The sequence below is a fragment of the Scomber japonicus genome, chromosome 18 (genome assembly GCF_027409825.1).
Source record: "Scomber japonicus isolate fScoJap1 chromosome 18, fScoJap1.pri, whole genome shotgun sequence".
Taxonomy (NCBI): domain Eukaryota; kingdom Metazoa; phylum Chordata; class Actinopteri; order Scombriformes; family Scombridae; genus Scomber; species Scomber japonicus.
The window spans coordinates 12394557-12409556 of record NC_070595.1 but is presented as its reverse complement, the minus strand read 5'-3'; the positions used below and the strand labels follow the sequence as shown (position 1 = coordinate 12409556).

General features: G+C 38.9%; 1 protein-coding gene across 1 annotated transcript in view; it reads left to right on the top strand.

Annotated features, from left to right (window-relative positions):
- cacna1ha (calcium channel, voltage-dependent, T type, alpha 1H subunit a) overlaps positions 1–15000 on the top strand; it is a 107279-nt gene that overhangs the window by 48824 nt on the left and 43455 nt on the right. The window contains exons 2-6 of the mRNA XM_053337730.1: positions 3316–3427; positions 4311–4444; positions 5614–5711; positions 10497–10656; positions 13872–14196. Of these exons, the coding sequence (XP_053193705.1) occupies positions 3316–3427; positions 4311–4444; positions 5614–5711; positions 10497–10656; positions 13872–14196 (829 nt within the window). The remainder of the gene's footprint in view (positions 1–3315; positions 3428–4310; positions 4445–5613; positions 5712–10496; positions 10657–13871; positions 14197–15000) is intronic.

The following is a 15000-nucleotide window of genomic DNA, read 5'->3' as shown; positions in this document are numbered from 1 at the left end:
TGTGTGTGTGTCTATGGATGCTTGAAGCACGTACTGTACAGAAACAAACTGGCCTAAGGCATTTTTCATTTGATTGAGTTTTTCTTTTGGTATTAATACTTGATACAGCACATTGTAACTTAACACAGTGCTATTGACAACAGTTTATCGCTTCTCCTCCAAGGGCATTACAATACATGTTTTACACTGATTTAAAGTCTAAATACATCTACCTCATTTGTAGACTGGGTATGTACAACACCAGCAACATCTTTAATGCCTCACAGCTGTTGTTTCTTCAACTGAATTACAGAACAACGCTGAACGCTCCCCGGTGTGAACATGTCCTCTCAACTGGACTTCCCCTTCTGACGTACTGCCCGCCATAATTCCCCTGTTTTACATACGGGGCTGTACTCACTTAGATGTTAAATATTCAGATACCCCTGGTTTATTTCTGCTTCTCGTTCCTCTTTTTAATGAGTCTCCTAAGGATAGGCAGCAGGGTTGCATTCTTCCTGCCTCCCACAGTAGTACCACTTCTGTTAACTTGAATAGCCATGGGAGCTTGGCGCATATGCAGAGGCTATTTTTTTTTCCCCCTAGAAATGTAGCAGACACTCCAGTTGTCCTCAGTATCTCACAGTGTGAACATTAGGAAATCTTAGAGTGATGTTAACCAGGGGAAAACAACATTATAACCACAATTTGTCACAGTGACTGCTTGTCAACATGGAGAAGAGTCTGGATTGAACTACCTAACAGTTTTTAAACTTTGTCAGACATGCAGACTAACTATGGTGCAACCTGCTGCTGACAGTGATCTGAGCAATATTATGTGATATTATAAGCGTTCCATCATCAGATTAGCAGCCCTGATAGATATGATCCGCATATAAAATAACAACATAATTAACAGTTAAGCTTTAACTGATCGAAATATTTCATTTTTCAGAAGATCAGTATCTCTCAAAGGACAGAGCCTTTTGTCAGTGTGGTGAATAACGACGTGTCATGTTTTTTTTGGGTTCCTTTTCAAACGGAGCACATTGCATACTAATCTGGTTTGGTTAATTAAGGCAGTCTGACACAGGTGAGCAGTGGCAGACATCCAAATGGGACAGAATACAGATGCTATTTTGGAGTGAGGGAGCATAATCTACTTTTACTTTCTATTTGTTAAATTTGTGGCCTGATATTTGTTAAAATCTTGTAAATACTGAATGCTGACTCACCCAAAATACAATGAAATATTATGAGCCACAGACATTTAACTGTATTTGCACTATGTATTAGCATAGTGTCCATTATAAGGTCTCGTCTCTGGTTTTGCAGGTTTTCAGCTTGTATTCCAGTACCTTTGATAGTTTTGATCAGATCAACCATCAACACTCTATAAAGACTTATTCAGCACACAAGACTGGAAAACTTGCAGTTGTTGGAGATTAATGGTGGGAATGTATGTAGCTGTGGCTTTAACAGGCCACATCGAGAGTTTACTCTATAAGCCACTGGAGATACAAACTCTTGGCCCCTGGTAGCAGTGAGTCCCAAGTGTCTACTGTATGTGAGCGTGTTTTTGTGTATGCGCAACGCAAACCTAATGTAATCTGAATCCAACATGTGGATGCATCGGTGTGTGTTTTGTGGAACTATATGTAACTGTGTGTGAGTAATGTATTAGACAGTGTCCCCATTAGTTTTTTGATTTTCCTCCCTCCTCTAATTAGAACAGTATTTCACCTTGGGAATACTTCAAAACTGAAGCTCACCGCACACACACATATACAGTGTGTGCATGTGTGTCTGGGACTAAAGCCAAACTGAAGGAGAAAAACAGCAGCATCAGTGCCTTTCTAGTTGAGAAGACATGATTTAAGGCTATTTCCTGCTCTTGTTCATGTTATTTTCCCTCCTCCGATCTATTTTACTGCCCCCCTCTCTCTCTCTGTCACTCACTCATCATTTCTTTGTGCTCTTTGTGAAGTACATTGTGTGTGTGTGTGTGTGTGTTATATTTTCTCATTATGATAATGGGATATCCTCTGATATTGCAGCTACAGGAGCACTGTGATATGCTGTCCATATATTGTTTTATTAGCTTATTAGTATTATCATAGACTAGTTTGATTTATGGTGTCTTATCATGCTACAACGTGATGTCAGTGCTACTAGGATGGATTTATGAATTTGTTAATACTGAGAGTGCAGCTAAGATGATCCATTCTGTGTTGTCACCAGTGCTTGTTCTTGTGATGAGTATACCTTTGTTGTACATAGCTGTAGAAATGATGAGAAAATATCTACTTTTGGAGCTGAAAGAGGCTTTTTAAATCTGTGATCTTTCACTTCACAAAAACGAGGATGCAATTTTTGTTGTTTACATGTAGCTGCACTTGAACTGTGTCAAAGGTGTTCCAAAGCAAACCCAAAGCTGTAATTTACTACTTTATCCTAAATAGATTCTCTCTCCTGGTATCCCATAAAGGATAAAGAAAAGATTAGACGATTGCTACTTTTTGTCGGGTCAGAGGATACATGTTGCTTCCTCTTTATGACAAGAAAGTAGAAGATGTTTTTCTTTTCCCATGTTTCAATTAATTGCCACAAATAGGATTATGAAACCCTCATCTCTAGCATATTAGCATCTTTTCTCCGGGATGTACACCATTGATCAGTATTAGAAAATGCTGTACAGGAAATACAGTAGACATGGACCCATCTAAATGTTTATTTGTGAAATTGTTAGGAGCCTTCTAAATAGGTTAGAGTCCAGGCCCACTGGATCATTAGGAGACCCATTAAGTCCATTAGGCTTGGACAAAACTCCATATTGGCATCCGGTTCCAGTGTGTTGATGGGGTTTACTACTTAGGGTGGATCTTAGTTGATTCTTTTCTGCAACTTTAGTGCTTACAGACTTGACCTCTGTTTTTTTGTTGTTTTTTTCTGAGCTTCTTTAGCTACTGTAGTCCAAGACCAATAGCGCAGACACATCACTCAACAGTTTACATCTGAGTGAGGTTTTTCTGCAAATGTCATCACTTGTCTCACTCTGCAGCAGGCTGGTGTGGACCATGCCGCTCCTGCATGTAGCCAGCACCTGTCCATGCCTGCAGTGGACGCACCTGGTGAGCAGATGAGGCAGTGTTACAGGAGTGGGGGTGGGGTTTGGGGATTAAAAATGTTCTATTCCTTCCTTTCATGTTCATTCCTTCGATTCCTTCTTAGTTTGGTTTTGTTGTGTTTGCATCTTAAACTGCATTTGATTCCTTGTTTACTTCCTTTAAGTATGAAATCGTACATTCAGCGTTTTGACCTTAACTCTTCCTGCACGTGGTTCGAGCATGTGTCCATGCTGGTGATCCTGCTCAACTGTGTTACTCTAGGGATGTTCCAGCCCTGTGAAGATGTCAGCTGCCAGTCGGAGTGGTGTCGCATCCTACAGGTTAGTACCATACCCTAAAAAACTGGTACCCATGAGCAAATTCTCTTACATGGCAAGTGGAGCTACAATTCCTTTTTATCCATGAAAATACATGACAAACATTTAAAGTGTTTACCTGAGTGCTGTCTATTATGGCAGATACAGAGTACACAACTGTGCCGTGCCATGTGAGATATGGGTAATAACTAGCTTGTTTCCACACAGTAGTAATGGTAAGAGAACTGGTGGTCCTTACCTTGTTCACATGTTGGAGATTTCAGGTTCTTCCACATACAGTAAAAACCTGCCACAAATCATTGTTTCCACGAGTAATCTGAAATACTAATAAGCATTAATTAATTATTCATTACACCAAATATAAAGAATGTAAAAGACTAGACAAGAATTCATTGAAAATGAAATGTTTCATTTAAACCAGAAATTTCTTTCACATTCTGTTCTCTTAATGTGAAGCGTCTAGAGGAGCCAGAGTAATAATAAGTCCAATTTTTAAATAAATGATAATAAAAACCTAATTCAACCTCCTTTCTTGTCTCAGTCGAGTAATTTGTTTCAATATACTGTTGCTGCAGTGTAATGTTGATTCTGGGCACGTTGAGATGTGCTCATTATATTCAAATACAGAGAGCCTTGGTGCTGTAGTAGATATCTAATTAATTGATATACCACCATAATACGCCATATGTCTGCCTACTAGGATGAAAGTAACTAATGTAGATAAGAAATTTTTTTCAGTAAACCACTGATCCTTCCACTGTATATTGATGAGGAATTTAAACATGGACATGACCTTTTTCTGTTGACAACAAGTCGATTTCTATTTGTTATTTTTGTCAGAGTTTAACATTATTATTATGTCATGCTTTTTTTTTTGTTTTTTTAGGTATTGGACGACTGTATCTTTGCTTTCTTTGCGGTGGAAATGGTCATCAAGATGGTGGCCCTGGGAATCTTTGGCCCCAATTGTTACCTTGGTGACAAGTGGAACCAGCTTGACTTTGTCATCGTCATGGCAGGGTCAGTATCCCACAATGCTTTCTGTTCATGCCGACAAATTGCTCAGTTTTGCTCTTTTGCAGCTAGATAATACAGTAACAACCACCTTTGAATTGAATAACACTTGAATTGTCTGTGTTACTCTGACGTCAAACAAAACAAAACTGACGTCAAACAAAACAAAAAGTTTCCTGCCTCTAAGCAATAAATATGCCGACTCAAGCCTCACACGTGACAAACTCTCATGGCACAGGTGCATGTGTTTATGCCCGTTGGTGTGTTTTTGAATGTGTTTGTGTGTTTGTCCTCACAGTGTTCTGTTGTTTGTTTAAATGGATGTGTCCTTTACATAGGTGTGCTCTGAACCATACCATTTCAAACACTATCTGTAAATTTACCATTTCTTTAAACCTCATCTGGTAGAATAAATGTGCAATATAAGAGAAAGTGTTATCCTCTCCATGTATCACAGTAGGATATAATGTCCCAAATTCTTTCTTAAATGGCACCTCACAGGAATCTCTTCAGATGAAAACAATAAATAACAAAAAACTGAAACTGAACCGGTTGAGAGTAAAGTAAAACATGGGGGAGAACAAAATATGTACAGTAGAAAGAAAAAATCAGTTAATCTTTTTCCTTATATATATACAGTACAATGCAATATTAACCTACTGTATCTGAGCAGCCTCTAAATGTAACGTTCAATGAACACAACCAATGACTTGGAGACTTGGTGGAGTACAAGTCCACCCTGCTCCTGCTGTCAGTTGCCAATCCAGACTGACGACTGGGGCCACAATGAGGCGAATGCAGGACCTAATCAGCAGCAAACATTCCTTTAGATACTCCCACGCTCCGAGGGCCGATCCAGCATGACCACACACACACTACCCACACGGCAAGCACAATCACAGAGCAGAGGACAGGAAACTAACAACAATTAAGACTGTGGGTCCGAACTGTGTCTCTCTACCTACTTGACTGTGGTCACATTTATGATGTTTGGGTGCTGTAATATACACTAGACTACACAGAGGCAAAAGAGCTTGCAACTCTGTGTAATTAAATGTCAAATGTACAATAATTATGTGGGTTGATGCCATTATAAGCATTATTATATTGTTGGTGTTCTCAGTTGTGTTGCTCTCTCTCTCCCTGCCTTTGTCTGACTGTAACTGTGTCTACAGGGTGATGGAGTATTCTCTGGATGGCCACAACGCCAGCCTGTCAGCCATCCGTACTGTACGAGTGCTCAGGCCGCTGCGGGCCATCAACAGAGTACCAAGTAAGTACATTTTTGAACATTTGCCGAAATGCATTGTGTTGTATTCCCCCATAAGTGATGACCATAATTTATCCACCTGCTGTCTTTGGCTGATTTAGTCTGCGCTAACTGTTTAGCACACTTTTTATATAGCCCAGAATATGTTGCCTAAAGCCTGGGAGGTTTTCATTCTAGCTATGTATCGATGCATTTAGCTGGTAGGAGACAAAACTGTATGAAAAGGAGGATAAGGAAAACAGGAGGAAAAGGAACATGTTGAGTGACTGCACATGACTAGCATTATGACCCAAGGAAAAGCCTTATAGCCATTACTTAATATTATTAAGTAATGGCTATAATGGCTTTTTTTCATTGTTATATGAATCTGCTTATTTATCTGCTGCATAGTAAATATCTTTCAGTTTCTAATACTGATAATTGTGTTAATGTAACAAGAGATACAGCACAGCTATGACAATCTATATTTCATTATGAGCATTTCACTTACCGTGATCCTGTGCTGTGCAATGCCAGCCCTCTGTTATCATCCAACAGGTTTGCATTTAGTACTACAAGAAAACTACAAAGTATAAAAATGTATTGTTTAGGTGGTTTTATTCTCACCACTTAACGGTAAATTGACCAGTGATGCAGGGCTTTCCTTTGATCTGACGCCCAGAGGTTGTACTGCGCCAGGGCAGTGAGAACTTGCACATCGTTTGTCATTTTCCTAAAAGCTCTGTGACAGAGGTGGCCATGAATCTACAGCTAAAGAGGATCACTAGACAATGGTGTCATAACACCATACTAGATTATTAACCAGCATACATTAGGCAAGATGCCAAGCAGTTTTTCAGGTTCAGACTGCCAGCACCAGGATCCATTTTGTTTAATACACCTCACTTAAATATGTTTACAGATGGCCTTTTAAACATTTATTTTTTTTCAGCCTTCTCAGTCGTACACGGCTGTTTTAGTCTGAAGTCTTTTTTATTAAATATATACACGTTTCAGAAAAGTTTTTGCCACCTGTGTGATTGTGTTACTGTCCCTTTCACCAGTTTCCCTACGCACCATTTCTTACCATGACAGCCAGATTAAAGGGAAAGAACACTTCTGTTAATAGGCATGAAATCAAGTCAGTTTAATAAAAAATATGTTGTTAAAATTATAGTTTTATTGTTATTGTCAATAAAAACACAGACTGAATTTTACAGTAATAATTATTTCACCCTTCCGTAACCCTGCTAGGGTCATGCTATATATAGCACTGCACTGTAAAACAATACTGTACATATACCTCAGTACAGGCAAATATTGATATTGAAAACACACAGGTGACAGGTAATGTGTTTCTGAAGTGGAAGGAGTGGTCAGCTGCTCAAGCCAGGATGTTAGAGGCAACTGTTTGAATGATAGCTGTTTGATATTCTTGTAATGATCAAAGCACTTGTGTGTAGAATTAATAATCCTGATAATAAGTTCATTTATATACACTAGATATATTTCTGATTACTTGTGTATAACTGTCTAATCCCCTGCTAAGGTCAACAGGTCAATAGGCTTTACCTATACCATTAGTTAGAACTTAACTCAACCTTTTTAAAAGTAATAATTAAATGTAAATTATTCTTTACATTGTAACCAGTTGTTAAGTATTAACAATTATACATTTTTACAAGTTTCCAAACTCATCTCATTCCTGATATTCAGTTGGAAGAAAGCCAATAACACAAACACACATCTTTAGCCCTTTGTCTTTATTGTGCACAACTGTACTTAAACCATAAAAACACTTTTTACAGTGTTTAAACTAAATCTCTCAGAAATGTATAGTAACACAAAAATTGACTTTACTGCAAAACAACTCCATTACATACATTTACATTTGTCTGTAGTAGCATTCTTTATATAGTATATAATTAGGATATAAATGTATGCCTGCTCTCTGGCTCCAACAACTCCAATTTCCTATGTTATATTTAGCAATTTTGAGTCTCTACTATATAAGGAGTAGTGAATGAGAAGGATACAGCTTGTGTGTGTGTGTGTGTTTGTTTGTGTGCATATGAATGAAGACTGCACTTTCCCAGAACAAGCCAGTGGTTATTACAGTATGTGACACAGGTTGCCGTCAGATTCTTCCACGTAGATTATGACGTTACATGTTTGTACAAGTGTGTGTGTCTCTGTGTGTGTGTGTGTGTGTGTGTGTGTGTGTGTGTGTGAGAGGGGACGCTTTGGGCACTGCAGAGAGACCAAACACCATCATAAAGCATGGCGGGTTGTCCGTTTCTTTCAAGCTATCATCACAAACTGTCTCACACACACAGGAACACACACATTTATTGTTCTCTCTGTCAGGATGGAAAATGCAACATTAAACATAACCTTATCGCTAAGCTAACAGTAGCCCTGAGGAACAATCTTTACAACCGTGGACGAGGCGAAGTAAAACTTACATTATTGTAACACGTTTTCAGTTGGTCCCTCAAGGGGTGCTGACACAGGGAGAGAATTGCAATTAGAGGTATTACTTGGGGTGGGAAACTCAGGGTTAGTGTAGATACAGAGAGAAACAAACATACCCCCAAAGCCTGCAGACTCATATACTCCCAGGTACACGCAGCCAGAGACACCCTGTAAATGTTTAACATCATCTTACAGCCTTCATTTTTTCCCTTTCTCTTTCTGTCTGTTTTACACTCTCCTTTTGTTTTCTTTTTCATGAAATATGATCAGGGATTGAGTGTTTGTGGGTGCAAGCCAGCCACACAGATCGCCGGGCTTGAATTTTTTTCTCCCTACTTATCGTCTCTGTCTCTGACTATTCCACTATCACTCTCTCTCTGTTTTTCTTTCTGCTTAAGTGGATGGGAAATATCTATTGTTAGACAGATGTTATATGTGTTTTTGTGCTGTAGCCTAGATACAGTGAGCAGCACTCTCTGTTTATTTCATGTTTACAATTCTGCTACGTGCAGGGGGGGCTCCTGCAAATCCTCTGCCAACTGTCTTGCACACTGCATGTCTCCACACACACACACACACACACACACACACACAATTTGCTAATTTAGTTCATCGATGTGCTACAGTGGACAAGTCCTTTGACCAGTGTATGTTTATAGTTTTAGAGTCACACTTAATTTGAAGTAAAATGTGATCTCAACACATACATGTCACATCAGATTGCTGGTTCCAAGAAAATATAAAACACATAAACTTAAAATCTACAAATGAATGTCAGATTGATTTGAATGTCAGATTTCATGTAAAATACAATATGTGTTATCTCATGACAGTTAAAGCTAAGACGTGAGGGTAGTACAACTTTCACTTCAATTATTTTTCAGTTTCAAAAATCTCCTAATTGTCTCAATCTTCTCTCCAATTCCAATCAAAGTATGTTTGTATTGTAACTCTGAGGATAAATACAATGTCTGTCTAATCTCTTGGTTTTCTTCTACTCCCCTCTGTAATTTTCTAAGCTATGAAATGTAGTGTACTGCTGAATCATATCTCCGTACCAACATGGTACATGGAGAAACCATTAGTATTCTGTTTAGGGGGATGTCAGTGCTTTGAACTGTTTGTGTTTGTTGAGCAGATTTCACAGCACACAGATGCCCCACTATAGAAGCATCTGTGCGCTGTTTACTCAGTGTGTGCATGTTTGCATGTGTCGTATAACTCTGTGCCTATATGTTTGTGTCCATACAGTGTCTCTAGAGTATCGCTGTTCTCAAGCATGCCCACCGACAAACACTTAGATCATCAGGCTTATGATGAGGAGTATCTTTAGAATGCCTGGGAGCTTTTCCCCCCCTGTCTCTTTTTTTTTGTTGTTGTGAAAAACAGAACACAGCCAGATCTAAAAAGGCAGGTTTGTCCAAAAAAAAAAAAAGAAAGAAAGAAGAAGACATCAGTCAGAACAAAAGAAGAGATGAGAATTGACAATCAGGGAAGGATTTTAATTGCGTAACTCCTCCCTGTATGTCTGACTGACCAGAAGTGATACTGTCGTTTCCTGGTTTCTAATCCTCCCCAAGGATGGTAATCTTACGGGAAATATGAGTCAGATTTTACTTTAAGTGTCCTTTGATAATTTTTAGCTGGCACAAAATTTAATGAGAATACTGGTGAGATTAGCATATTGTAAGTTCATCCTGATAACTGTGAAACACTGATCACCAAAATAGATTCAGGCAGACCTCTTTCCTAGCAAAGCACAAACAGTTTGTAGATTCCATTTTGGAGACTTGGCATGATTTCAATTTAAACATCATTACCACTGTCAAAATTGGCAGCGAAACTATGTCACTACCAAATAATAATATGGATATTTGAGTACTGTAAGTGTTGTCAATGTGACAAAGCTGTGATAAATGTGAGAGAGGCCAGAACATTGTGAGGACCTTAGGGACTGGATCCCTGAGTCTGCTGATGCTTAACACATGTGACAACTAGAGATGGATGCTGAATGCACGTGGTTAGATAATACTAGCCACAGGGAGGCTGTGAGTTCAAATCCCAGAGGATGAAATTATGTCAAACTGTCACTTTTAGTATTGTCATCACTTATAATTATGTTTGCTGAAGGGACAAAGTTGTGGGTTCAGCTCACAAGATCAGTAAAGGTTGTTAGGGTGCACGGTAACCAGAGGGCTAGTAAAAGGGTAGCTGCTGCACCACATTTAAAATTCAACAATCTATCGTGCATGTGGATGAGTAAATGCTTGTGCATGTAACATAACATCAAAATAATTATTTCTGATGCCATTTTTATTTTTCTGTGTCCCCTAGGTATGCGGATCTTGGTGACACTGCTTTTGGACACCCTGCCCATGCTGGGGAACGTCCTCCTCCTCTGCTTTTTTGTCTTTTTCATCTTCGGCATTGTGGGAGTCCAGCTGTGGGCGGGGCTACTGCGCAACCGCTGTTTCCTGGGAGAAGACATCAACACGTAAGTGATTTATTCTTGTGATGCAAGTATTTGCATATCTTCATTTTGTTTTGTGCTGAAAGCAGCACAGATTATCCCGGCCAATTGCCTCTTCAAAGATCTTGGTCAGATCTAAATCAGCTTTGTGGCAAGATGCAATTTGGTGAGAATGGGATTGGATTTCAGGTCTTTGTACTTGAGTATAGGCAAAACAGAGATAATTGAAAAATGCAAACAGGCCAGTCTACTTAGAAGTTATAATCAGTTTTTAATTACCCCTACACAAAAGAATCCACCATCCACCCTGTTTTGCAAGTGCTGTTCTCTGCATCCATATGGTCACCAGCAAGGCTTCCAGCATACTCACTTGAAATCTTCCAACACATTCTGTTCACTTAAATCTAACATGATGTTTCTGCCTGCACTGACCCTTTGTGTCTCTCTGTTTCTTTACCTCCTTCTTCCTCTCTCTCTCTGTTTCGCTCTCTCTCTTTTGACATGTCAGAGTTTGTGCTGTGTTGTCGTAGAGAGTAACAGTCAGCTGTTGCCCCTAGCAATAACACAGAAAATGCCACTTGTTAGCGTACGGAAACTGTGCAGCATCCTAAGGATTTAAATCACCGTCTGGCCTTACACACTTACAGGAACATGCAGAGAGAAAGAAGAGAGAAAGTGAGAGATGGAGAGGCGGATATGACTTTAGTCTCTGCCCTACATTATTTAACACCTGTTCATTGAACTTGCCTGTGAATTGGAACAGTCCAATACACCAGAAACTATTAAATTCATTGAGATGATCTAGATCTAGCTGATCCAGATGATCTAATTCTCCTGTCTGAAGACTATAATAAAATAGTAGTAAAATATTACTTATATTGTAGCTACCAGAGATTCAGACTGACAGAAAAATGACTAAGCAGAAAGAAATATTTCAAACTTTGTGGAATCAAGTTGTAAAATCCTCAAATAAACCCAGTGATTATAAGACAGCAGTAAACAGGCTGACACAGACAGATCCAATGCTGCCCAGAGAGGAAACACAGCTTTCAAAGAGAGCTTGAGATAAAGCTGCATTTCCCTTTATGAAAATATTATATCTATGTTCTCCCATTGGCTCATCTTCTGATAAAATAAATGAAATCTTATGAGGTCAGAACAACAGACAAAAGTTCACTCACTCTCAAATAAGACAAAGACAGGAAACGGGCGCATGCGCAGCCAAAAAAAGGATCAGTCACCAATTTAGCCACAGGGAGTGAAATTATACAAGAGAGAAAGAAAAAAAAAGCTTCATTGTCCACAACCTCAGGAAGCCAAGACTGTCTCTGAGACGTCTTCTAATTCTGATTTTGATGTAATGGCACAAATTGTACCAGAGTTAATGTTGCTGAATCCTTCCTGTGTGTGTGGGAGAGAAAAAGAGACAGAGACAGAAAGAGAACAGCAGTTTAATATTTCATGTCTGAGGCATGCTGCTGTGTTTCTTCTACAGAACAAATGATCATCTGACCTCCGGTACAATTTGAATCCCAAACTCTATTATGCACACAGATGTGACAAGCGTCAGCTTTTTCTCCTACTGGCTTCCCTATGATTAAAAACAAACATTGCTACATCAATCTAATCTTAATATACAATTTAAATATATATATTTATTTACATTTATTTTTTCCAGTAGTTAAGCTTTCATACATTTTCCATAGTACGCTTTTTTTTGGCTGTGCTATATTGTGATTTATTGCTGTGTCTGCTGCTGCTGGATGTCTTTTAACAAAGTCTATTTCCAGAATCTCCAGAAGCCAACATTTATAGTTAACATGTCACCAGGTTCAAGTCATGGAAGCAAAAGCAGACAGAGATTCAGCATGTGGGCTGAAAAGGCAATTCACTTTAACCAAGATCAGGGTAAAAGTCAGCAGGAGTCAGACAAACAAACACTGGAAAGGTAGGACATAAACACGAAAGCAGCAGACAAACATGTTTTAATAATAAAAGACAGCAGTAAGGACTGGATTACAATGTGAGAAAGGCCCTTTACCCTAACTGCTCCTTTCCCACCAGCACTTCAAGAGTGATTGTGACTCGGTATGAAGGCACACTCACTGCTGTGTAGGGCTCTGTACTTTTAAGGGAGGGTAAAAAAAACCTGAAAAAAGTGTGGGACGCACTCACCACTCTTCACAAGTAGGAAACAGCTTTCACCATGGATACTAATGGAGGCCCTGCATGCTAAGCCATTGATTTATGTTGTGCTGTTTCCCCTTAAATGTAAATGCAGCTGGGTAGGAGGACAGTCACATGGTCAGGTCTACCAACTCTTTTTGACATGTTGCTATCAAACACATTTATTTTACACATTTGAGATTAGATATTATTCAGCAGTTACAGAAAATGCAAGTGCAGCTCTAGTTGAAATGAGGACAAAATGAAATCAACCACATTATGAAGTAGTGACTTCATGACAGCTTAGCTAAAATAGACATGAGCTATTACACACTGGGTACAGGTCTTTGAATACTTGGCTCGATTGGTTGCAGCTGTAGATTTTTGTGATATTAGCTTTTACATCCCATTAGTGTGCAGCTATTAAAACTGTATGTGTGATTGAATTGGAAATCACTGATTGGGATGCTGTGGAAGAACATATAGAAAGAGATTAAAGAGAATAAGAGTATAAATAAAGTGATAAAGTGTGGTGTGAAAATGGAGGATTTGTAGATCATTGCTGCTGGAGGTGTAAAAGAAATAAAAATACATCTGTGACTGGATGTGTGTCCACTTAATGAACTCAGTGCTATATCCACCACTCATACTACACTATTAGCCAACATCAAAGGATAATTGCAAAGGCAAAGGATAATTATCTCTGATTGCCCTGTTATTGGCGAAAGGCACAATGGTAGCTAAAAAAAAAAGTTTTCTCAGTGCATGAGGTAATTAGAACAAAACAATGTTGTTTAATTTTGGGGTTTTTTGTTGTTGCTGCGGACAAGGTCCTGAGGAGGATCTTTTGTATTTCTCAAGGGTTATTGATTGTCCAGCGTCTAATTACAAATAACCTATGTTCTCTACTTTGAGTATTTTGTTATTCTGTAATGTGAATCAAGTCAGTTCTCAGTACCCTAACTCTAACCCTTCAGATCATACAAGACAAAGTGTATCTATGTAATCTATTAATGAATTGTAACATCACATTTTCAGCTTTTATAAGGTGTTATTATTCTTTTTCCATCCAGATTGTACAACTTGTCCATCAGTTCTTACTACATGTCAGAGGAGGGTGAAGACACCCCATTTATCTGCTCAGCAGGCCGAGATAACGGGATGCTTCGCTGCTACGACGTGCCACCCTACGCCGAGGGTGGGGCCGAGTGTTCGTTGCCTGCTCCCCACCTAAGCTCAGCTCTGATTGGATCAGCTCCTGCGGTGGGAGGGGCCAGTGTTAACGGCTGTGTTAACTGGAACCAGTATTATAACACTTGTCGTGCAGGGGACTTCAACCCTCACAAAGGAGCTGTCAACTTTGACAATATTGGCTATGCTTGGATAGCTATATTCCAGGTAAGAGGGGCTAAAAGTGCTAATTAATGGTCTGATTTATTATATGGTTGTAGTCTTATAAAGCCGACCTAATTAGAATATTATTTCATTTCATTTCTAACGATATATAGCAATCTAACTGATAGTTTTGGTTTTTAGAAACACAGTTCATCCATTTAGGCATTCAAAAACCAAGCTATTTTTACAAAACATGCAAGCTTATCTTATCACTCACAATTTATTGATTTTATCTCAGTTTGCAACAGTTGGCTACGTTCATGCAGGAATTTGGCCAAAATAAGTTAACAGAAAGGGTTAGGGTTATTCAGAAAGAATAAAAATATGTCTGTCCAGAGACTGTGAGCTTCCTGTTTGCGAAAAGCAAAACAATTTTGATGGTTTGTAAGGACCCCATTGGATTTAAGTCCAGTGGGAAGGTACAGCAGTGAAGTAATTTTCTAAAATATAGGCTAAAGGTGTCAGAGAGACTGTGTTAAGTGGGAGTAGTAGGACTAGTATAAACACTAGCTGCTACATGGATGAGCTGTTACACATTTATAAATGGAAATGCAGTAAAGGTTTTTTTTCAGACACTCATGATAAGCTGATCAGATTCAGTATGGTTAGCTAGTTCAAATGCTTTTTTTCATACAAAAAAAAAACAGTCATCAGTCAAAAACTGTTTTTTTACAGCTCTCTTGACATTCCAAAATCGTCCTTTTAGAGATTCCTCCTCCCAGGCTATCATGTATCATGACCTAAAAGCCCTATCCCCTGCACACACTGCTTGAGAAAATGCATTTTTCTTTTCTACCGGCGCAGGAG